Source organism: Pipistrellus hanaki (genome assembly GCF_964339955.1).
Source record: "Pipistrellus hanaki genome assembly, chromosome: 5".
NCBI classification, from domain to species: domain Eukaryota; kingdom Metazoa; phylum Chordata; class Mammalia; order Chiroptera; family Vespertilionidae; genus Pipistrellus; species Pipistrellus hanaki.
Window position 1 is genome coordinate 14,452,779 of NC_140507.1, and position 25,640 is coordinate 14,478,418.

The following is a 25,640-nucleotide window of genomic DNA, read 5'->3' on the forward strand; positions in this document are numbered from 1 at the left end:
TTAAAATGACAGCTTTATTTGCTGGACTCAACCTTTAACTCTGTGTGCTTTGTGATGGGTAAGAGTATATTGGTAATAGTTTTACTATGAACACTGGCAGTGACTGTACACTAATAAATATCCAGCCTATGCATATATAAATACATAGTCTCCAACGATACAAAAGGCAAAAATGATAAAATGCACCCAGAACCCAAACCTTGTATGAGGGTATTCCAGGGAACACGTGGCACCATTTTGCAAAATGTTAGAAAACTGAAAATAAAAACAGGCCGGAAGCCCATTGTGCAGGAGAGGGCAGTGGAAAGTGAACTCTCTCCACACCTTCGGTTAAGGCTCCAATGACTGAGCCTGGACAAGATAATACCATCCAAGGGGGAGTTTTCTAACCCAGACCACAGAAATCTGTCAACTCTGACGTTTTCCTTCTAGACTGGGTGAGAAATCCTCTCTAAGGAAGGGTTCCAAAAAAAAAAAATAAATGTATAAAAAACTACACAGGGGTAATTCTGGATAAGCTGAGTAAGATCATCTTCTGAAAGACGGAGTTTATCTTGGGGCTCCCACTTTCACAACAATGATAGTTAACATCTGAATCTCCAGCTAGTCAAAATGTCACATGGGTTAGAAAGAGCTGGTTGCAACACCATCCAGCAATCACGCCAAGAGTTTTGTCTAAACACTGTCAGAAAATCACACCCTCTTACATCAGGGAATACCTTTCCCCACAAAGTGTCCCGGAAGACTGCAGCCAGCTCAACACGGGAATGATGAAAGGGCTTTCACACTTCCGCAGGAGAGCCTGTCCAAGCGGCTTTGAAGCTGACCTATAAATGGCTGCTCGCAACCTGGCTCTGGTGGGTTGAGTGAATCAAAGAGTTAATTAACCGAGTGAGTCCAAACTCGTTTACTTTGACTAAAGGGAGGCTACAGCTGCGGGAAGAGAAGATCTATTCCGAGGGGGAGGGCTACACAGGAGCAACCTTATTTTCTGGTGGTCCTTTGTTTATGTCTTCGTTGGCTTTCCCTGCCTTTCCCTTCTACTGGGCTTGCCTCCTCTGCAATCCCTTTCATCCTCTGTAGAAGAAGGGGTTGAACAGGAATAAAGAAACTGTGCATTGGAGTCAGGCAGTTGTGGGCTAGAATCCTGGCCTTTATATTTCCTAGCTCTGTTGCTTCTGGCAGGCGTCCTGGTTTTTTTTTTTTTTAAAGCCTCCGTTTTACTACCTGTAGAATGGGAATAATAATGCTACCTCACGAGACTGGGGTGAACTCAGGCTGAATTGCAGAGAAGGCTTGTAGCTCAGTACATATTCACTTTGCATGTTTAGGTGCTCAATCCACAGTGGCCATTGCTACAGGAACACCCCGCTCAGTGCCTGACTCGGTTTCCATCCAGATGGTCTGAGAAAGAACAGACCCTTTGGTTCCTCTCCCAGAACTTGGGGAGACTTCAAGTCTCCCAACTGTAAAGCTGTGAATTTTTAGGGCTTAACCAGGCTTCTATGTCTCTGCAAGGCGAGGCTGCACAACACAATGCTGCCCTCTGTTGTTGATGGAAGAGTGATTCCGGAGCCGGGGGTGGCAGGTGACAGAGTCCTCAACCGGAGTCTGTGTTCAGAAGCAACCATTTCCTCCTAGGATGGCTGCAAGTGATCTGTGCAGAGGGGAGGGAGGCAGAGTCACCTGCCTGGCTCGGTACTAAAGGCGAGCATTGGTGCAGTAACAATCTAAGGTCTTTCTCCGTGGGTTCCCTACCATCAGATGCCCTCTTTCTGCCCAGACACCAGATACCCAACCCTCCAACCATGGGATCAGAGTCCACCCAAATCCAAAAGGCTGCCTTCATGGAGAAAGGTGGCTGAGTACTCCGAGTGAAACCTCATAAAGCGGCTTCTCAGAACATCCGGCCTCTGGTGTGAGCAGCTGCTCCTCCCTCCGCGGTGGCAGGAAGCTGTGGCTGACAGCATCGCAGCGAGCAGCTTACTCTTTCTGACCTGAATTAACTCACTGTTCTTGATCAAGAATCATGCTGCTCTTCCTCTTGCCCATCCCCTGGGATTTTGTGTTGTCCTGTCAGGCCAGATAAAAAGTCCCTGAACAATAAAATAACAATCCACTCCCTTTCTCTGAGAAGAAGTGCAAGAAAGGTGGCCTGAAGGCTGTCAGGTTGAGGTTTGTGCAGCACCCGAGATAAGAGGCTGGAGGGAGGGTGGAGGTATGGCCGCTGCCTGGCCTGGCTCCCAGTTCATTGGCTTAGCCTCCTGCTGGTGGCCGAGTGCCAGCCTCTGTCAGGGTGCTGCCTCCCTAGCAGCTCAGGGACTGGCACCAGAGGCCGGCTGCCCATGGGGAGTCCTGGGCTGGTGGAAGCTTTTAATGCTCTGTGGAGGGAGGACTTCTTCTGGCTCAGGATCTGCAGCTGAGTCTCTGCTAAAGTCCCAGTTCTGCAATTTCGCCCAGTTGACTGAAGAGTCTGGAGAAAGGTGGCCGGTCTTCAGGTTTCTAGAGAAGGAAGAAAAGAACTCTGTGAGGTCCTTGTACTTGAGCTAATTTGAAAAGCAAACTAGACTTCACCAGCAATACCCTCTGCTGATTTTAAAATATGCTTTTAAAATGGTGCCAGACCAATTAGACATCCATATTCGATACAATGATTTTAGACACATACACATATCCTTCACAAAAATTAACTCAAGCTCAGCTGGTGTGTCTCAGTGGTGGAGCATCAACCTATGAATCAGGAGGTCGAGGTTCGATTCCTGGTCAGGGCACATGCCTGAGTTGTGGGCTCAAATCCCCAGTGTAGAAAGTGTAGGAGGCAGCTGATCAATAATTCTCTCTCGTCATTGATGTTTGTGGTATAGCCATACAATGGAATAGTATTAAGTGATAAAAACAAATGAGTGAACAAGCCACAAAAAGACATGGAAGAATCTTAAATGCACATTATTAAGTAAAAGAGTTCAATATGGAAAGGCCACACACTGTATGATTCTAACTAGATGACATTCTTAAAAAGGCAAAACGTGGCCGAAGCCAGTTTGGCTCAGTGGTAGAGCGTCGGTCTGCGGACTGAAAGGTCCCAGGTTCGATTCCAGTCAAGGGCATGTACCTTGGTTGTGGGCACATCCCCAGTAGGGGGTGTACAAGAGGCAGCTGGTCAATGTTTCTCTCTCATCGACGTTTCTCTCCCTTTCTCTCTGTTAAAAATCAATAAAATATATATTTAAAAAAAAAACAAAACAAAAAAGGCAAAACATGGATAATAAAAAGATTAATAGATGATAGGGATTTGGTGAGAAGGGGAGAAAAGATAAATAAAATAAAGGTAAATCATGGTAGATTTCAGGGCAGTGAAACTATTCTGTATGATACTACAATGGTAGAGACATATTATACATTTTTCAAAACTTATAGGGCTGCACAACACAAAGAGTGAACCTTAATGTAAATGATGGATGTCAGTGAATAATGTACCAATAGTGGTTGATTAATTAGAATAAGTATACTACACTAATGCAAAATGTTATTCAGAGGGGAAAAGGTATGTGGGAACTCTGTTATTTGCTCAATTTTTCTGTAAATCTAAAACTTCTGAACAATAATGTTTATCAGATTAAAAAAAGAGAAAAAAGTGCTAAATAAATGTCATCTATCATAATTATAATAGCAGTTAGTCCTTGTGAAATGAACTAGATTTGTTTTTGTGCCCTTCGTTTGTTTTTTTTGTTTTTTTGCTTCTGATTATAAAAGATCTATGGACTTAGCTCTATGAATTTACAAATCAAGCATTATGCAATGCTCTACCAGTACGAAAGAGCAGGTTTTGAGAACAGTCTAAGATTAAAAACTATGACAGGGCAATGCTGAGACAAAACCCAAGTATTCTATGGTTTTTTCAATTCTACCTTGTTACCCTTCAATGATCTGAAAGTGTATTAACTCGCTATTTCAGCAACTCTCAGCTTCGGTTGAAATTTACAATTTCCCTAACTCACCAAAGGACATCTAAGACTCATGCTGATGTGGTTCAAGGCCCAGCCTGTAACCCAAACGTGGATCACCGAGACATCTGGGAGGGTGCAGAGTAATTGGATTCGCTTTCTGAACTGTTGCCTGAATAAAATGAACTTCTGATCCCCAATTTATAGAACTAACTTTATGTACATGCAACTGTTTTACAATGTTACACAAATGCTTTTTCCCCTCTTAGGAAACTGAAATACCGACATGGGCTTCCTTCCCTCCTTCTCTCTAACAATATGTTCATGGCTTGTGACATTGTGTAGCAAATCAAATGATATTTAAGGTCACTGCCAGATCCCTCTAGTTACTAGACTCTCCAAGTCACTTTCCCCCTCATCTATTTCATTCATTCCTGCTGACTCATCCTCTAAAAGGGTCCCTTTCTCTGGGGGAGAGGGCAGACGCCGAAGCTGTAGTGTAGGGGAAACCACTTCCTCTACTGACCTCTTTCCAGCAATGATTCATGATCTGGTAGATATGCGAGGAGGCCAGCCGGGGCTTGTATAACCGAAATCCAGTACTGATATCTTCCACCACCTCCGAGTTGCTTCGGTTTTCATATGGGATTTTGCCTTCGCTGAAGACTTCCCACATGAGCACACCTATAAGAAATGGCGAGTGCAGCACAGCTAATGAGAGAGCTCACAAATAGCAAACAAACGTACATCTAGAAATCACAGGCTCCTTGACATTAAGATTCAACTCCCTATTTCCAAGAAGTAAAATATCAAGCCACCTGAGGCTTATTGGCCTGCACTATTTCTAAAGAACAGAGATTTTCCAACCTTAGTGGTGAAGCATTGTCAGGCACAGCCCGCTGTTACATCGAACTCAAATGCTACTACTAAAACTTGCAGGGGACATAAATTCAAATGTCTATACGTGATGTGAATGAGTGAAGCGGGTGAGGTGTGTCATAGGAACTAGTGAGGACTGTGGAAAACTGGGGGTCAAAAGTTCTGTCTTATCGAGACAGCTGTGATTTAGCTCCTGCAAGACAGACCACATGAGGGCTCAGGACTATCGCATTTTCTGATTTTTCAAAAGAAGTCGTATATTGAGAGTTTTAGAATATACAATAAATGCAATTTGATTTTTAAGAATACTGTGTAGATCAAGCCAAACGCATCTTCAGGTTGTCCACTTCGACCACCTGATTTAAATAAACCCTTTTCCTCCTCTGCCCAAAGTATAAATGTCACAGCCAGCTTTATTTTGTGCCAATACATTCCTCGAGGACAGAGTGGGAAGACAGCTGGCAGCCCAGGTGTTTTCAAAGCATATTCTAGAGAACCTTAGGGCAGAATTTTTCAAAGCATCACTTCCAAAACGTCTGAATAAATATCACCCCAGAAGTTTGCTCAAATGGTAGATCCTGGGCCCACCACCCAGGCCTCTGGATCAGAATTTCTAAGGGATCTTCAGGAATGCCTCGGGCGTTTTTGAAATTCAGAATCTATCTGAGAATAAGACTGTTCAGCATCCCAAGATGCCAGGATTTCTATTGAGATTTCTTTGGAAAATTGTGGTCTGAGGCTCAATGCTGGTTTGAACACAATTGCTTCCATGCAAACCTTGTAAGACACTGATGAGACACTTCAGTAAGGCCCAAACCGGACTTGCTTAAAACACTACAGCTAATTAGGACAACACCCTGCATGCAGAGACAACTTCCTCTCATCATTCAGGTGCCCGAGAGTCACCTCCTCAGAGAGGCCTTCTCAGCGCGTGTTCTTAAAACAGACCCTCTCCCCATCCCAGTCACTCTCCACCCCATGACTTTATCTTATTCATAGCACTTATTCTCACTACCTGACTGTATCTTATAGACTTGTGGATTAGCTTGTTCCCATAATCATTATCTGTCTCCTCCTAAACTTCTGCTTCAAGAGCAGTCTTCCCTGTACTGTGAGCTGTCCTACCATTACCGTACTATGAGCATCTACATTAGGCCCAGGCATACAGTAGACGCTCTATACATTGTTGCTGAATAAGTAAGTAGTTATCGAGGATTAAATAAGGGAATATAATATTGGAAAAAATATGGTTCCGATCCTCAAAGAACTCATATTCTAGTCTTCTGACTCCTCCAGCTCTGGCTCTCACAGCAGCTGTCACCAGAATCCTGTTTCCACTCTCATTTTTACCCTATTTTCAAAGATCTCTAGATTAACTACAATAATGAGGGCCCCTTCATGCTTTTTAGAGCCATTATTACACACAAACTACCAGCGGGACCCCCTCCCATCCAGAGTTCAAGGGCAAGTAGACTCAGATCACGTGGCTCTGGGCAGGGGGACACCCACCGAATGACCACACATCCGACTTGCTGCTGTAGCGACTGAAGGAGAAGACTTCCGGGGACGCCCACTTCACCGGGAACTTGGTGCCCGAGGAGCTGGTGTACTGATCATCAAGGACAAACCTGGGAAGAGAGCGGAGAGAGTGTGCAGGAATGTTCTAGAGGCCCGAGTCCCCCCTCCCGAGGCTGGGCCGGCACCGTGTCCCTGAGTTACCTTGTCATCCCAAAGTCCGACACCTTGATGACTTGGTTTTCTCCCACTAGGCAATTCCGGGCAGCCTGGACAGGGGGCAGCCAACAAAAGGGAAAGAGAGACTGTTGGTGGATAATCAATAATGAGGGAGTCCCCTGTAACCAGGCCCTTCGCTTTTCTAGGTGCTGCTGTAGGAGGCTTCGAGGAGCTCGACAAACGTTAACTGAGCTTCACCAACGCCTGATGGAAGGGAGCTAGAAGAGGAATGCTTGAGGTCCCTTATCAGGAGGAGGAGGGTTGGCCTCTTATCTTCATTTCTGGGATCCTAATTAAAAGAGAAATCCATGTGTGGTCTAACCAATGATATGCTCTAATGCACATGTGTCAAACACAAGGCCCGTGGGCCAAATCCAGCCCGCCAGGCCTTGCAATGTGGCCCGCACTGCGCTGTCATCACTGCACTCCGCTGTCAGTTTATGACATTGTCAGTTTATGACTGTTCAGTAAACCATTCGGCCCGCCATTTAGGCTGGATTTTAGATTTTGGCCCCTTCTCTGATTGAGTTCGACACCCCTACTCTAATGCATCCATATGTGATATACATGTTAACATTAGGGCTGCTGGGAAGAGTCTGTCACCCATTTGACTGAAATGAGAATGTTTTCAAGTTTCTAATCCCCTTAAAACTATTTATCAGTAGGAAGAGTACCTATTTCCAAATTAATATTTCAGAATGTGGCATCGGAAGAGCTCTCAGGGATAGAAGACTCCAGGGAGACTCAAATTTAATTTCTTTTTCTTTTTTTTTCTTTTTTTCTTGATTAAGATATTACATGTGGCCGAAACCGGTTTGGCTCAGTGGATAGAGCATTGGTCTGTGGACTGAAAGGTCCCAGGTTCAATTCCGATCAAGGGCATGTACATTGGTTGTGGGCACATCCCTGATGGGGGGTGTGCAGGAGGCAGCTGGTCGATGTATCTCTCTCATCAATGTTTCCAACTCTCTATCCCTCTCCCTTCCTCTCTGTGAAAAATCAATAAAATATTAAAAAAAAAAAAGATATTACATGTGTACATATCTTCCCATTGTCCCCCCACCCCCTCCCATACATGCCCCCCCCCCCAGTGTCTTGCATCCATTGGTTATGCTTATATGCATGCATACAAGTCCTTCGGTTGACCTCTTATTTCTCCCAGAGCCCCAAATTTTAATGTGCCTACAATCCCATGGCAGAGCATGTTAAAATTAGGATTCCTGAGCCCCAAACCCAGAGGTTCTGAGGACAGGTCTAGGTGGGATTCTTATAGATCCTGGGATAACACTTTGAGAAAAACTACTTGTCCAGTTCCCTTGTTTTACCAGGAGGGCGCAGAGAAGCGATGAAAAAGAGGCTGTTGGTTGCATTTTGGAAGAGTGTAAACTGAATCTTAGAGGTGGGGCTGCAATTAGAGCCCCACTCGAAGTCCTCATAAAACACTTTCCCACTGGGACATCCCAAAGTGGGTAGAGGAAGTCAGGTTGAGAGGGGTGGGGATGGAAGGAAAGAGAGGTGGTGTGACTTGAGATTGACTAATGCATCCCAGTCTTGGTAGCTCTATATTTCAGGGGCCCTTCATCCTGGACCTGAAGGTGGATGCCCTACACCGTCTTACCAGGTCCCTGTGGATGACACACGCCTCTTCCAGGTAGGCCATGCCCTCGCACACGTCCAGGCACATTCCCAGCAGGGTCTCTGCAGCCAAGAGCCCCCGCTGGCTGCGCAGGTAATCCGACAGGCAGCCATGCTCCATGAACTCAAACACGAGGCAGATGGGGGCCTGCTCCAGGCACACCCCGTACAGCTGGACCAGTTTGGGGTGAGAGAGTTTCCTGGAAGAAAAAGGCAAAGGGTGAGATGGTCCAAACATAGTTTCCTGAAAATGAGTACCCCCCCACCCCCCACCCAAAACACAAAAGCATGTCACTTGAGCCTAGACCTGAAGGATGGCAACTGCGTAGGCCTGTGTGGCTGGCATGTTGTGAACCGGAGGAGAGAAGGGTAGGAGGTGAGCTTCACCAGCTGGCAGGGCCAGACTGTGCCAGGCCTGGGGACCACGGTGAGAGTGTGATTTTATTCTCTATGCCATAGAAAGCCATCACTGGATTTGAGCAGGGAGCTGGCACAATGGGCATCAGGGTGCTATTTAAAGAACACAGCCAAGCCGAAACCAGTTTGGCTCAGTGGATAGAGTGTTGGCCTGTGGACTGAAAGGTCCCAGGTTCGATTCCGGTCAAGGGCATGTACCTTGGTTGTGGGCACATCCCCGGTAGGGAGTGTGCAGGAGGCAGCTGATTGATGTTTCTCTCTCATCGATGTTTCTAACTTTCTATCCCTCTCCCCTCCTTTCTGTAAAAAAATCAATAAAATATATATTTTAAAAATATATATATTTTATTGATTTTTTACAGAGAGGAAGGGAGAGAGCCAGAGAGCCAGAAACTTCGATGAGAGAGAAAGATCGACCAGCTGCCTCTTGCACACCCCCCATTGGGGATGCGCACGCAGCCAAGGCACATGCCCTTGACCGGAATCGAATCTGGGACCCTTCAGTCCACAGACCGACGCTCTACCACTGAGCCAAACCGGTTTCGGCTCAATAAAATATCTTTAAAAAAAAAATAATAAAGAACAGAACGAAGAACACCTTTCCCATGGCACCTTTGTCTGCTCTGGTTCGGACCACTCACATCATGACTTCAGCCTCCTCTATGAAGTCCTCTTCTGACATAGCTCCTTCCTGAATGGTTTTGATGGCCACCTTGTCCTTGTTGAGCCAGTAGCCAAGGTGCACCAGTCCGAACTGCCCGCTGCCAATCTCCTGCACAAAAGTGAGCTCCGAGGGATGGATCACCCATTTTCCTGGAGGGGACAGAGAAGGGTTTTCAGGGTTGGCAAGCAGCACTAAGGCATTGCTTGCTAATATGTTTCTAATAGCATTTAGTAGAGTGCTCTGTACAGAGTAGGTGTTCAATAAGCACTTCATTGATGAACTCTCAACTAAAGTCAGTGGACATTGTTTGGCCAAGATAAATGGTCTCACACATAAATGCTTATTTGTACACACATCTCCAGATGTTCCTGTCCTAATGGCCATTCTAAGTCTGGGGAAGAGTTAGGTTCATGGAATGTCCATTCAGATTTGCCCCAGACCTTTAGGGACATGAGTTTTAGGCAAAGGTATAACATTCCTAAATGCACTGCTTACCGTATCTCAGCCCAGCTGTGACGGGGGCTTTCTGCCTCCAGGAACAAACAGGATAGCGAAGTCGTGTGACCAGGCCTGGGTTGATTAAAAAGCAAAAGGCTGTGGTTAGAGCTTTGCTGCATAAACAACCATCCAAGTTAAATCACCAGGAAGGGATATAACACAGTGCAAACGTTACTTTTATTCTGGAAAACAGATTCCAAAGCACAGTCACTGATATTCCACCCTCTCTGAGAAGAGTCAGAAACACAGGTGGGCAAGTGGCAAAATCCCATGATCCCCAGCAGTACAATTGGCTAATGGAAAATATGTAATAATAGAGGCCCGGTGCACAGATTTGTGTATTGGTGGGGTCCCTCAGCCTAGCTTGTGCCCTCTCACATTCCAGGACCCCTCAGGGATGTCAGACATGATTTGGTTTTGGCCCGATCCCTGCAGGCCAGGTGAGGGATCCCACCAATGCACTAATCTGTGCACTGGGCCTCTAATATGCATATATTGATAAGATCTTTGGTTAATCTCTTCCCCCCTCTTCTCCCTCCCTTCTTCCCTCTGAGATTCATAAGTCTGTTTCATGTTTTCATGCCTGTGTGTTGAGTATCTTCCCCTGATGGTCAGTGCGTGTCATAGCTACCAGTCAAGTGGTTGAACAGTTACTTAGGCTTTTATATATATAGATAATCCAGTATTTGGCATCCTTTTCTATTTGTATATTTACTTATCATTTAAGATCAGCATGTTTGACATGAAGAAACCAGGCTCATTATTTGTCACTTTTCTCCAAGTGCCTGTGGGAGGACCCCTCTCTTCCCCCCGTCCCCACCCCTTGTCCTGCAGGACTCACCTCCTCCGTTGTGCTGGTGATAGTTGATGAGGAGAGGGATGGAATCAAACACATACTTTTCAGCCACATAGTATCGCTTGGGGTTGTCATTCGTTTCTTTGATGTGATAGTGCTTTATGCAGGGGTTGCTCTCACTTAAACAAATGCAACATAAATGCAATAATTAGGAAGCAATGTTTTGACACAAAAATGCCAACTGGTACCAGGTTCCTACTAGCTTTTGGGTTTTTTTCCTCGCTCACAAAGGCAACAGGTACATTTCAAACTGCATCCGTCTGGACAGGTTGGCCCTGGGTGCTGTTTTAAGGACTGGAATCTGCATCTGGACCTTAGTGTCAGTGCCGTGATATTTCTTCCACAACCACAAAACGAGAGTGGTCTCACATATGCTATGTGTTTGCCTTCCCTGCTCTGAGGACTTAGCTAGTTATCAGCATATGCTAGGGAAGCATGTTGGGCCTCTTCGCACCAGTTTGATGCGTGCGGCAGAGTTAACCTCGCAGCCCTGACTCATGTCCTTAGAAAGACCCCCTTGCAAGGTTGGCCCTGGGCTGGCACCTGAGAACTTGGATTTCGGGAGGATTCTCACCATTCTATAACTAATAAGGTGGCTCCTTGTGCCTCAATGGTTTATATAAACAATGTGGTTATGCCCAATGTCTGTTTTTCTTCTGGGAACTTGGAAGTTTGCTATGTGCTAGGCAGAGGCTGCCTATGTGGCCAACCCCCAGTGAAAACCATCGGCACTGAATCTCTCCTGAGCTTCCCCCATAGATGCCACTACCCCCCCCGCCACCACTACCCCCATCCCGCCCCTTGCTCCTCTCCCTGTTATCCCAACTTGTTGCTGGAGAAATTCCGTATGCCTTGTGTGACTATACTGGGAGAGGACTCTGGTCGCTTATGTTTGGTTTTCTCTGGATTTGGCCCCAGGTGCCTTTTGCTGACTTTGCTTTGCATCCTTTGGCTGTGATAAATCTCAGCCTCGAGGACCACTAAATGCTGAGTCCTGGGAGTCTTCCTATCGAATCACTGAACCTGGGGATGTCTCAGAGACCTCCACGCTCTCCTCTATTCTACCTTACGCAGTTGCATGTCACTCTCGCTACTGTCCTCCAGGCAGGGCAGAGGTGGGCCCCTCTGTGTTGTGCACCCCGTTCTTTCCCAGCCCTGGGCAGCGCCTTTCCTCTCTGTCGCCTCTCTAAACCCTGCTCTTGCTCTGAGTCTTGCTGACATCCTCTGTCCTCCAACAAGTGTTCCACGAGGACCCCTTCATAATTCATTTTCCCTCTTCTCTTCTTTCTTTATTTTTGGTAATTGCCCAACTGCTTACTCTTCCTAACTTTCGATTAGAAGAGAATTTGACACCATTTTACAGAGATGGAAACTGAGGCCCGGAGAGGGGCAGACCAGGAGTGAGAGTCTTGCAGGCAGTCAGCGGGGTCCTGACGGGGCTTGGCCACTCGCACCCATTCCCTCAGAAAAGGGCCAGCAGCTCTCCGAGCCTCCGCTTCTCCTTTGTGAAGGGAACATAGGAACCGCCTTCAGGGCTCGTTAGGGTCAGACATGGTCGGTGATGTCCTGGCACACAATGAGGACTCGGGAAATGGCAGGCAGCTTCGTTAGCAGAGCCAGAACCAGAACTCGTATCTTCTTGCTTCCAGCCAAAGTATCTTCTTTATTCTTCCGTGTAATTAATTACAAACTCATCAAACACAGGGCCAGGTATTTTCTTTCTCTGGAGCTCTGCACTCAGGGATGCTAACTGCGAAAGGAACCTGGCACCCAGCCCCAGCGTGGTCATGTTCCTGCTAAGTGACTGCAGTTATGGCCCTAATCTCTCTGGCCTTGGACATCTCCGGAGGGCGGGGGGGTGGGGGGGGGGAAGTGGGGGGGAAGCAGGGAACACACATCATTCCAAGCGACCTTTCAACCTCTTGCTCTGACATTGCCGTGGGCTTCCCTCCTCACCCCCTTCAGGCCTGCCTCTCCCCACTCTGTCAAGGGAGGGGGCATCATACCTTACGATGGCCTTAGTGAAGACAGACAGGGTGTACGTGCCCGGAGTCCTGGAATCCCGTACCATGAAGGCTCCTTCTTTGCCCTGGAATGGTCAGAAAGAATGGAGGTTAGTGATCCCAGAAAACCAGGCTCATGCATGCTCTCCGCGTTCTTGCTTGTGGATGAGGGGGCGGGAGGGGGGGATTCTGTAGGCCAGCTAGGCAAGGAGCAGACTTTCAGCAACAATGGCTGCCATTTTATATATTCGTTCAACAGATATATCTTGAGCTCTTATCATGGGCCACGAGTCAGAGACTATTCTAGTGAGGATATAAGTAGTAATGAAGACAGACACAAGCACTGTCCTCTTGGAGCTGGCCATGTACCCGATTCATTGCAGATATTGTCCAACCCTCACCACAACACAGCAATCTAGATGTTACCATCTTCGATTTCCTGACGAGGATACCGAGTGCCAGATCTTAAGTGACTTTCTCACCTACAACCAGTAAGTGGCAGACCTGGGGTTTGAACCTTGAACGTGGCCTGTGAGCAAAGCCAGTGCTCATTCTACTACTCTGTGGTGCCTCCATTCATCAAATGTTAGAAGCCTCGTCTGCATCCCCCACAAGGGCATAAGCTTTCTGTCCTGGAAGCTTTGTCAGCCCCTTAATGAACAACAATAACTTTTAGGCCCTTTCCAAAGTGCTGATTTTGTTTTCAAGCAAAAGGAGAAAAAATGTGAAGCTCCTGAGCACACGAGGGAAGTGGAGAGAAGGGGAAGACCCAAGTATGTCCTCTTTACTTCCCCTGACAATATTGCTAGCGCTGATAAAATCAGTATAAGCAAATGGATATTCTAGTTTATTTCTTCCTGGTGGCAACTTTAAAATCTTAGCTTTGTTTGAAATTAAACTTAACTGCATGTCTAATGCTCTGTTCCCACCCACCTGTAAATCTCTCCTGGTAATATTTGCAAAGCCTAGTATTATGGTTTACTTAACTTAGACATAGTGCGGTCCTTAAGGGAAGGCCAGAAAGAGACAGGAGCCTTGTGCGGTGGGCATACACTTGTAGCACGTGGAGCAAAGCATACACAGTTTAGAACAACACAGGCCCCTCCATTCCCCAACCCCAATGTTGGCCTTATACACATAAAAGTAATACCCACAGATGGCCATGCTAATTATTTGAATCCTAGAACCTCAGGGTTAGAAAGAACTGTATATAAAGGCTATCTAGTTCAAGGTTATCCCAACCTCAGCACCATTGACATTTTGAGTCCCGTAATTCTATGTGGTGGGAGCCTTTCCTGTTTATAGGATATTTAGCAGCATCCCTGGCCTCTAACAATTGGATGATAGGCATTAGCAAGTGTCCCCTGGTAGACAAAACCACCTCTTGTTGAGAACTGCTGATCTGGCCTAACTCCCTAAACCCTGGAGTCCCAAACTTTGCTGATTATCACAAGTACTTGAGACAAAACAAAATAGCAACAGCAAACAAGTGACCATGCACTGTTCCATATCTACACACTAGAATCTCCAAGACCTGAACTTTTCAAAAGCTTGCCATGTGATCCTTATAGACATTCAGGTTTGATGTCCACAGACTCTGCTAAACAGGCAGCTCTTATTTATAACAGTCCTGTTGAAGAATCTCCGTCTCACAAGCTTATCCTTGTACAGAAACACAACCTGCTTCCTCTAACTTGACCCCAAACATGCAGGATGTGTGTGGGGGGCTGGTGGTAGAGGTGGTGGTGGTAGCGGGTGAGGAAATTGGGAACAATTGGCTCTTACAAATACTGTTCATTGTTACCAAACATACAGTTTACCACATAAAGTTTGCGAAACTCCCCAAACTCTTCTTATTTCTGCTTGGAGTTTTAAGAGTCTATTTTGAAATTTGGGAGTGGGGGTAGTGGAGAATAAAGGTGGTCAAAAGGTACAAGCTTCTAGGTATAACCTAAATAAGCCATGGGGATGTAATGTACAGCTTGGGAACTGTGGTTAATGATATGGATTATATATTTGAAAGTTGCTGAGAGAGTAGGTCTTAAAAGTTATCATAAGGGAAAAACAACAACTTGTAAGTGTCTAGTGATGGCTGTAAACTAATCGTGGTAATCAGTTTGCGACATATACACACGTATGAAATCATTATGTTGTACACACTAAACTTATACAATGTTATATGTCAGTTTTGTCTCATGTTTGTGATATCCATCCACCCATTACGTGTAGCATAGATTGTCTTCCAAACGTCTCCCCTTTTGCCAAATAGCGAAGCTTTTGCTCTTGCCTCATTGAAGTGTGATGGCAGGAAGAAACAAAACTTCAACAGAGGCCAACTTTACCTGCATATGCAAGTTATTCTAAAGGGGAAGAAACAACCCAAAAAACCCAGAAGTTTAACATCTCTTCTATTTAATTAAGAGCATTATTAAAAAAATATATATTTTATTGATTTTGTACAGAGAGGAAGGGAGAGAGATAGATAGTTAGAAACATCGATGAGAGAGAGTCATCGATCAGCTGCCTCTTGCACACCCCCTACTGGGGATATGCCTGCAACCAAGGTACATGCCATTGACCGGAATCGAACCCGGGACCCTTCAGTCCCCAAGCCGACGCTCTATCCATTGAGCCAAACCGGTCTCGGCTAATTAAGAGCATTTTGTTGTTGTAATTCCTTCATATATATATATATATTTTTTTTTTAATTAATTTATTTTTTTGACAAATATTTGTAATCAGAGCCCAGCCCAGTTGTTCACAAGAGGCATGGCAGACTTGAGGAGCAGGTGAGGCCAGGTTTGCAGTCAGCTCTGTGGTGAAGGAGGTGCTGAGCTCCTCCTCCCCTGCAGTTGCTCTAGGCGACAGGCAGCGATGGTGACAGGAAACTCTGGTTTGGGGCTGAGGGGCCTAGAGTTCTGGGGAAAATAAGGCATCCAGAACATGCTGCACCACCTACTTCCTGAAAAGGGCTCAGAGGAAGTCACAACCACCAAAAACAGGGGAGGCTGACGGGTCTTTGCTCATATCACTGCCATACACCGGGGCACTGGCCTGAGCAATGCAGCAGGGGAACCTCACTCCGATGGGACATTGTCAAGGTCTCTATTTACTGGTACCTTTTATACTTTATCTAGAAAAACATAAGTATCTTTCTCATCATTGATGTTTCTCTCTCTCCTCCCTTCCTCTCTGAAATCAACAATAAAAAAAAAATAGTTTTCCATTGGTTCTGTTGGGAATAACAGGAAAAGATCAAATGCTAAATCAATGTGGAACCAAGTAGAAACCAGAGTCTAATAATGACTCAGCTCAATTCCTTGTCTTCCATGAAATCTTTCTAACTCCACTGGCATCTTCTCTGAACTCAGAGACCTGTGAAAGCCTGCCTCATATGCTCACAGCTTATCTTAGATTATGCTTGAAGTCTTTTTTCAGAGTTTGTTTTGTTTCCCAATAGAGCCCAAAGCTCACGGTGCTCAGCAAAATGGTAAGGTCCTGGAGTTTATATTAAGAAGTCCTAATAAAGAAAATGGTGCAAACATTACCCTAACTGAGACAGGTGATCATTGAGACAGCCAGGGTAAGAGACTGCCTGTATCACATTCATCACCAGTAAACACACAGAGTCTTTTGGAGAATCCACAGACACCTAAACCTTCCCTCTTTGATGAGGACAAGTTGCCCAAGAGCAGAACCTCTTACCTTGTCTTCTAGTTAGCTGCCTGCTAAGAGCAACTTACCCAAAGAAAACCCAAGTTTGCTATCCCCAATATGACTCTGGACTTTCCTTCTCTCCTCCCATTCTCCTCTTACAGATACTATATTTGTTTCCTCTGATAGAATGAATTAATCTATTATCAGTTTCTCTTGTGCAAAAGCAAACAGACATTAATTATAAACTTTGTGTCTTTAAATTATTCTTTGACAATATTTATCATCCTTCTACCTTCCCATCACAGCCTTTCACATCCTTCCTGACATCTTCCCAGGTTCCTTCTCTAAACTCCTAACCACCGTCCAAAATCATGGATTGTTTGGGTGGCCAATTATCCATTTGCACGGGACCGGTGGGGGATAGGGGTGCCCCTGGGACACAGGAGTCTCCATTTTACAAGTAGAATAATCCCAGGCAAGCCAAGATAAATTGGTCATTCCATCTTCATACCATTCAGGAAAGATTTAAATTTGAGTCTTACAGATAGGAAATACTTGCAAACCACAACTGGAAAATGGTATATGGTGAAATGGCAAGGATAGTGTTAACATTTGGCATAAGGAGATTAATACCTTCATTAACTCATGCATACTGCTTACTGGTCTCACTGGGAAGGCTAGGGTTGGGCATTAGTCATTAACATCATCTGAATATTAGACTCAGATGGAGAGATTTTTCTTTAAATGGCTAAAATGCCAACACAATTTATTTTAAGTGAAAAGATGGGTTAAGGAGACTTACTGTGTCCAAAAGAAGTTTTTCAGCTTTGTCTCGGCTGATACTCTTATTGTACCACCTGAAAGCAGGAAAAAGCCATAGATCAATGACATTTAAAATGTTTGATGATTTACTTGTGAAAGATAATTACTGCCAGAAATACCTCCAAGAGGGGGAATATACATTTTTATTTGATCCAGGCTTCACTATTCTATATTGCTTTATAAATGGTTAGAATTTTGGGTTTGTCTCTTCTATCATAAATTAGGAGATTCTAATTAAAATAAAAAACAAAACTTTCAAGCCTGGTGAACATTTGGAATAAATTCATATTTCTTTCTACAGGCATTGATTATTTTAAAAAAGAATTCTATTTAAGCATGTTTTATATGTGTTTCATTGTAGCTTAGGGATTCTTGGAACTGATGGCTTTTTTAGCTGAGGGGTGAGGTTATTTGTGTACTTCATCACAATGAATCTCATTTTGAGAGACTCTTCAGAAAATAAATGACAGCTATTCACTATAGAATTTATTCAAATTTTAGCAACAAATAACTTGACTGCATTTGAACTAATAAGAAACCACATAAGTTAATAGAAGTCTTCACAGCTAGCATTCTTCAACCTTGGTATCACATATTTGGTGAGGACTTAAAAATTTTTTATTTTTAAAATAATTTCAAGGGTATAGGAAAGTTGTAAGACACTACAAAAGAACTCCCATATACACTTCCCCCAGAGGAACCAATTGTTTATATTTGCCTTACCAGTGTCTCTGGATAGATAAATATACTATATTTTTCTGAACCATTTGAAAATAGACTTTTATTCCTAATGACTTCAGTGTGTATTTCAAAGAAATAGTGTATACATTTATATAACCATAATACAATTATCCAAATCAGGAAATTTAACATTGATGAGTGGTTATTTAATATCCGATCTTATTCAATGTTCATCAGTTGTCCCAATAACGTAAATTGCAACTAATTTTTTTAATGATTCCAGAACTGATCCAGGATTACTAGTGCCCCACCTCTGAATCCACAATTTGTCACTCCAAGAGCTCCTGGTCTACAAAGTGGGAAGTGTGGTTTAGAAACCAAGATCCAGTGTGCACACTGCTACTTTGGTGTAATTGCTTCTGGGCATTTCAGCAGATGAGCCAGGAAATCTACGTACATATGGTGAGTACTCTGGACACTGCAATTCGATTGTATTGAACTCTAAGTAGTTCCACTAAAATAATATCCACGTGGGCTCTTCTAAATGGTAGCTTGGAATAAACAACACAGACTAGTTAATACCTATTTGTCTGCTATTTTGGTATTGGATGTGTTAATCCATGTTTTGAATCAGTTTGTATTTGAACCTGTGTTCATAGCATTTTTTTTCCTTCTCAATTAAGACCAATATTCCTGGGACTCCCAGAAACATTTCCTTTCCTACAATCTGCACGGGCCTCCGAGAAGCATCCTCTTGGTAAAAGGGCCGGTGAGTACACACCTTCCCTCCCCTTCTCCTATATAAAGTGTCCTTATGCTGTTATTTAGGGATCAGAGTATGGGGAGAAGAAGAAAGCAGGTCAAGAAGAGAAAATGCCTGTTTGTCATCAACCAACAATTTATTTCTAAACTAAAGAGAACTCCTTAGTACCATATTTTTTTTGTAAAATAAATAAAATATCTTACTCGTAGGTTTCCAGGCTATTTGCAGATTTTTCCACGAGATAGCTGCTGGGTACGTATCCTTCATGTCTGTAAGAGGGAAACCAGTGTTTAGACTAATAGAGGACTAATTTTCACCTCTCCATTTTATAAGCTTAATTTGCTAAAAGTCCCTTAGAGTTGGAAGAGTCTCACATTATTTGGCATTCCTGATAAGAGATTTTGAAGTCTGAGAATAAAAGCATTGCTAAAAAAATAACAACCATCTATCTGTCAAAGGCAATAGATTCACTGCCGAAATATGAACCATACTAAACAAAGCAGAACGATTTTACTTAAAAAGTGCTGCTTGCAGTTCTCCTCAGTGTGAAAATTCCTCTACTGGAAAAAAAAGATCAATGTGCAGTCTCTGTTTTCTATAAGGAAACTTTTTCTGCATGTGATAATCAACTCCCCCCCCGCCACACTTTAATGCTGTTATGATACTATCAGGAAACCAAAATAATTTAAATATAAAAAATTACTATCCAACCACAGGTGTCAAAAAATACTGCCAGTCAGCATTGTAAGGTTTAATTCAAAGCCTCCCTAATATTCTTGGTTCATTGAATTCCTCCAGACACACTGGTAAAACATGAGGGGAAAAAAAGGAAAAAGTTATGTTGGATTCGGGGGTGGGCGTCCCTTTTGAGCAAGACTAAATAATTATGCACAAACGAAGACATACAGATTAAGGGACTAATAAACGCATCAAAATACTTCACATCTGTGTGTCACTTTGTGCTTTTTAAAGTACTTTTACGTTCACATTCATGGGTTGCATTTAATGCCACAAGGTAAGAGCAGTGTGCCTTCACTCTCTCAGCCTCTGACTCTACCTGCAAGGAGGGACCTAAACTAGATTATACATACAATCCCTCCAGACTCTGCCGGTCTATCAGAAGATGCCTGACAAGTTCTTGCTTTTTACTTCATAAAGTGTTTTTGGCATTTTTCAATCCAGTGATTATGTTTATGGGGAATGTGTAATCCATTTCACAGATGTGTTTTGAAGTTTGAAGACAGCACGAATGGGGATGTCCATCATGGGGTGATGATCTCATGTCCTGTGGCCCTGGATGACAGAGCTAGTCAATTATGACAGGCTTTCTTTGGAGAATTGGCATCCAGCCACAGAAGTCTCCTTAACACCATGCTCATGGTAGTCAGTGCCAAGTGACAGGAGTCAGCTTGTTCTGAAATTTGCTATTTCCTTTATATCTCTCTTAATATCTGTTTCTGCCACACCATATGTTTACTCAAATACTATTTTTGCTTTCAAATAGAATGACTGAGTTTTAACATGCCAACCAAAGCTGGGTTTTCTAACACAAATGATGATAATTACTTGTGTATGTGGATATATATCAATAATTTACAAAGACTTTTCACTTTCATCATCTCACTGATTTTTCTCAAAATTCTGAGATAGTCAAAGCTGATATTATCAGGCCTGGCCGGGTAGCTCAGTTGGTTAGAATATTGTCCTAATACGCCAATGTTGTGGGTTCAAATCCCCTGATCAGAGCACATACAAAAATCAACCAATGAATGCATAAATAACTGGAACAACTAATCTCTCTCTCTTTTTTTTTCTCTCTCTCTTCCTCTTCCTCTCCCCCTCTCTCTGTTTCTCTCTCTCTCTCAAGTCAATAAATAAATCTGATATTATAGTCTGCATTTGGCAGCTGAGGCAATGCATTCACAGAGGTTAAGGGACTTTTCCAAAGTCCTATGCAACAAGAGCAGCTGACACTAAAGTGCAACTCTTCTGTCTTGCCACCTTGCGTACTTTCCACGATATTGCATTATTACAGAGCAAACGGGGAAATTCCCATATGCCGACTGGCCTCTGGGGTGTTCTCTTCAAAGCCTTCTGAAGTGCAGAGTTGAGCCTTTCCACAGGCCACTGAACAAAGGGCAAACTGTCATTTGGGAAAGTGAGACCCAGGAGAAGAAATTTTCTGGCACCTCTGGTGCTAAAGAAATGTTAGTTGGTTGAAGGGATGGATTTCTGAGTAGGTTCCTCTGCTGTTTGGAGAGCCACACAGTCTTGAACCTGTGTCTGGTACAGCCTTCCCATATGGGCACCATAGAGCTTCTTTGTGGAATAAATCGTCAGTCTCCCAAATGGTGGATGTTAGTAGAAAAACCCAAGAGATTTTTAGATGAGTTTGAGGCCTGGAGTGCTTGATGGGGTGCAGGGAGCAAGCATAGCAAGTGACTGCCTCCCAGCCACTTCTGAGAAATGGAAAGACACCCCTCAATGACTTCTTCCTTCCTCCTCCTTTTTTGCCTCCGATTTCCTCTCCTAATTCAGTGCCATGGTCATGCTGAGAGGCAGGACAAACTACCTCACCTCAAACGCTGGACGGCAAGCACAGAGAGGCCTTACCCATTCTTGTCTTGAACTCTCCACCAGTGAATCTCAGAGCTGTCCAGCAGGTAGTACTCGTCATTGCGCTGTAGCGTGAGTTCCTGAGGATCATTTGTTTGGTAGTCATACAAGGCAATGACCAGGGTTTCTTCATGCTCCTGAAGTGATCGCTGGAGGAGGTAGACAAAATCAAACAAAGATGTAGAAAGGAGGTAAACTGCAGAGTGAGGTCAGCAAGTCTCTGAGCTATAACTTGCTCCTGGGAGGGTGTCAGTTCCTACAACCCATTGGGGTATTCTCTGAGATAATTGCCTTCCTCTAGTTGTCTTTCTATAATATATGTGTTAGAATTATGGTACTGAATATGATGCAAGGACATTCAATACCTGGAATTCATCACCCTTCCCATTCTATGAGGTGAATTCTGACCACAGTGAATTCCAGGTAACCACTCACATATCACAAAAGCCTGCTGATGTCTCCTTTTGTACCATGTCCCATGTTGCAGCCTCTCTGTTGGAAGCATGACATTCTTGGTGAAGGTGATATAGTCAACACTAAATCATTTAGCCTATGCTTTTCTGATTTGACTTGTGGGTTTGTCCAGATCCATAGAATCAAGCTGGAATGCCTCTTAGAAGTCATGTAATTCACTCTTTTGTTTAGAATGGGGAAACTGAGGCCCAGATGAAGTAACAGAAGTACTCAGTTTAGCACTTGAATTAGTCTGAATGCTCTTTCCATTATAACACACGGGCTCCCTTCATGTGGGCTCTGTTGCCTGTCTCTACTTCTTAATACTTTCTTAGGATGAGAGATGGAGGACACAAAGAAGAGACTGTAAGGCTGACAAGTTCAGGATGGACACACGTGCTGCGGGTTGGCAGATTTAGTGAGAGAGTACATGAGGGAAGAGATTGCAATTACTGGCTAGAACGAGATTTGTTGCCATAAAAATAAAAAATTATCTGAGTCCTTGAAGCATTTGATAGTGTAAAAATAGTAGCACTTAAAAGAAAGAAAGAAATGACGTCTTTGTGTGATCCCAGCTGTGTCCAGAATGGAATTTGAAGCTTAGCTATTTATGGAGTTTGTGAAGTGGTACATTGGCTTCCTCGAACTAGAGTTGATGGGCCTGAGGCTTTTGCCCTAAGCAGAAGGAGTTGTGTCAGGGGCACCTGAAGATAAAGGCAGGATATGACATTCCCTAGTCTCTCTCACACAGAGCATCAGCCTAGTAACTCAGACTGGATTAAAAATACACATAACACCTCTATATGCCCATTCAAGATGGCGTCACCCATTAGGGGACAGAACTTGAAAGTGAAGGGAGAAATAAATTCAAGAGGCTCAAGGTGAGAAATGTTGCAATGAATTTTAACCTGTGGTTGAAAGTAGGACAATGACGGCAAAGGCCCTGTGCTCTGAAAAGTCTTCAAGAGCCAAGTGGCAGAATCCAAGGAGTGATGGGTGGGCAGTGTCTTCTGGCCTTCACCTTCACTGAGGGGGAAAATAAGACAAGGGCAAGCTGGCTGAAAGCGAAGAGGTGTGGGTTTAGATGAGATTCTGGGGAAAAACATCTGCGTGCCAGGGTGGTGAGGTTCTGAACCATGTCTTCAAGAGATGTGGTGAAATATTTTTAGAAGATAAATGAAAAAATAAAAAGGGCCGAAACCACTTTGGCTCAGTGGTAGAGCATCGGTCTGTGGACTGAAAGGTCCCGGGTTCGATTCCAGTCAAGGGCATGTATGTTGGTTGCGGGCACATCCCCGGTGGCGGGTGTGCAGGAGGCAGCTGGTCGATGTTTCTCTCTCATCAACGTTTCTGGCTCTCTATCTCTCTCCCTTCCTCTCTGTAAAAAATCAATAAATATATTAAAAAAAATAAAAATAAAAAAAAATAAAAAGGGAGAAGAGCTCATTTTCTGCTACAACTTAAGCTCACTGCTTTCCTGTTGTGAGGGATGAGGCTGATGACACAGATCTAAAAACCAGCCTGAGGTTTTGAGAGATTTAGAACTTCTCTTATGGGGACACTGCCAGTTTCTGAAATGTCACCGTGTTGGCCGGAGGGAAGCAGCAGAGCTCATCCTTCCGGAAGAGCAGTGAGGAAGCAGAATCAGTAGGTTCTGGAATTAAAGGACAAGCACTACAATGTGGTGTTTGGTGTTGATATGACCGTAAGGGGCAGATCTTTCTCTCCCCCGCCCCCTTTTTTTTTGGTCTTCTTGACTAAATAGTTTCGCCAGAGTTGACTCAATATCACTGAAATCCTGCCCAGTGTTTCTCAAATTTCAGTGTGCCTCAGACTCACCTGGAGCTTTATTAAAATGCAGATTGCTGGGCCTCTTCCCCAGGGTTTTGATGCAATATGTCTGGGTTGGGGCCTGAGAGTCTGCAATGAATTTCTAATAAGCTCCCAAGTGATGTTGATGCTGCTGGTTCATGGATTAGACTTTGAGAACCACCACTTAAATTAGAGACCACCCACCAGAAACTCTGCAGCCTCCTGGTTTGACTCCTAAGTGCCTGAATGGCCTTGGGAGAGTCCCGAAATTTCTCTTGGGACATGATTTCCCAAGTGTAGGAAAGAGAATAAAACTCTAACTCTCTTAAGCAGCTAGAACTCATGGTGAGTTTTGAGCTAGTAATAAGTGCTAAAGTGAAGAATCAAGAAGGCGGCATAGAGCAGGCACCTGAATGCAGCCTACCACAAGTTTGAATTTAGAACTGAAAAACAGGAGAAACATCACCCTGAAGCGTGGGACGGCTGGCTGAGGGGAGGCTCTACCATCTGGGAAGGAGAAAGAAGGCCCGCTGAACCTCAGGAACTGTGAAGGTACGGAAAACTGTGCGCGCGAAAAAGTGGCCCCAGAGTTCGCTGCCAGCTTGCTTGTGGAGCGTGGAGAGGGCGAGCCGAGTTTGCTACGGGCTTACTCCCTGTGCGGCTGGCTTTCTGGTTCGGGAGGAAAACAGAACCACCCTATTGCGCTGCTAGACGGCCCCAGACAGGGAGAGGCCAGACTGTCCAGCAGTGGGCGGGATCTCTCGGAGGTGTGTGAAGCCAGTGGCCATTACTGTGGGACTCAGAAACCAGACCCTCGTAGGGAGGGGCTGAATAAAGCTTGTCTGCACCACCCGAGACTACGCCCCATCCAGCAGAGCACAGAGGCCCTTCCAGTGGCTAGCTTCCTCGTTCGCTGCCAATAGGACTCTCCTAAGGAGGGGCAGACAGGAATCTAAAGCTTGTCTGCGCCACCCCGAGTCTCCGCCCACGGAAGCAGAATACAGAAACCCTCCTAGCTGAGACACTTCTGATCCTTATAGCCAATTGGCTTGGAGATCAGTGCTTCCCAGTGATACCAACAATAAGCAAGGCTTAACAACAAGACTGCACACACAGCCCACAAAGGGCTACACCAAGACTGTTCACCTCAGGTAACTGGGAGGCTGACTCACTGAACCATATAGGACACCTTAGCACACAAAGCCACCCTACCAACTAAAGGAAGCTGTGTCAATGCCAAGACAAGGAAATAGAGCACAAACAAAAGAAATGGAGGAAAAGAAGAGACTGGATATAGAGTTCAAAACCACGCTTATAAGGTTTTTCAAGAATTTCCTTGAAAAGATCGATAAGACCTATGAGGAGATAAAAAGGGATCAACAAGAACTAATAAGGGATCAATAAGAAATAATAAGGGATCAACAAGAAACAAAGAATACATTGTCTGAAATAAAAAATATTATACAGAGTCCTAAAAACAAAATGGAAGATCGCAAGAATCAAGTCAAAGATTTGTAACATAAAGAGCCAGAAGACACTCCTCCGCAGAAGCAAGAAGACAAGAGAATCCAGAAAGTTGAAGATAATGTAAGAAACCTCTGAGACAACTTCAAGCGAACCAACATCAGAATTATGGGGATCCTAGAAGATGAGAGAGAGCAAGATATCAAAAACATACTGAAAGAAATAGTGACAGAAAACTTCCCTCACCTGGTGAAAGAATTAGACTTACAAGTCCAGGAAGCACACAGAACTCCAAACAAAAGGAATCCAAAGAAGACCACACCAAAACATATCATAATTAAAATTCCAAGAGCAAAAGACAAAGAGAGAATATTAAAAGTAGCAAGAGAAAAGCAGGCAATTATCTATAAAGGAGCACCCATAAGATTGTCAGCTGATTTTTCAACAGAAACCATGCAGGCCAGACGGGAATGACAAGAAATATTCAAGGTAATGAACAGCAAGAACCTACAGCCAAAAATAATCTACCCAGCAAAGCTATCACTCAGAATTGAAGGCCAAATAAAGAGCTTCACTAATAAAAAAAAGCTAAAGGAGTTCATCACCGCCAAACCAGAATTATATGAATCGCTGAAAAGGGTTCTTTCGGAAGAGAAAGTAAATAAAGATAAAAACTATGAACAGCAAATACCTAACTATCAACAAGTGAATCTAAAAACCAAGGAAATTAAAAAAAATCTGA

The 25,640-nt window shown here is 44.1% G+C and overlaps 1 protein-coding gene across 1 annotated transcript in view; it reads right to left on the reverse strand.

Annotated features, from left to right (window-relative positions):
* Nucleotides 1-1,197: 1,197 nt before the first annotated feature.
* ITK (IL2 inducible T cell kinase) overlaps nt 1,198-25,640 on the reverse strand; it is a 44,337-nt gene continuing 19,894 nt past the window's right edge. Inside the window, exons 6-17 of the mRNA XM_084883700.1 lie at nt 21,167-21,318; nt 18,757-18,822; nt 17,090-17,144; nt 12,634-12,716; nt 10,613-10,746; nt 9,769-9,843; nt 9,251-9,422; nt 8,176-8,392; nt 6,543-6,607; nt 6,333-6,451; nt 4,471-4,628; nt 1,198-2,502 (exon numbers count right to left, since the gene is read on the reverse strand). Of these exons, the coding sequence (XP_084739826.1) occupies nt 2,431-2,502; nt 4,471-4,628; nt 6,333-6,451; nt 6,543-6,607; nt 8,176-8,392; nt 9,251-9,422; nt 9,769-9,843; nt 10,613-10,746; nt 12,634-12,716; nt 17,090-17,144; nt 18,757-18,822; nt 21,167-21,318 (1,368 nt within the window). The 3' untranslated portion in view covers nt 1,198-2,430. The remainder of the gene's footprint in view (nt 2,503-4,470; nt 4,629-6,332; nt 6,452-6,542; nt 6,608-8,175; nt 8,393-9,250; nt 9,423-9,768; nt 9,844-10,612; nt 10,747-12,633; nt 12,717-17,089; nt 17,145-18,756; nt 18,823-21,166; nt 21,319-25,640) is intronic.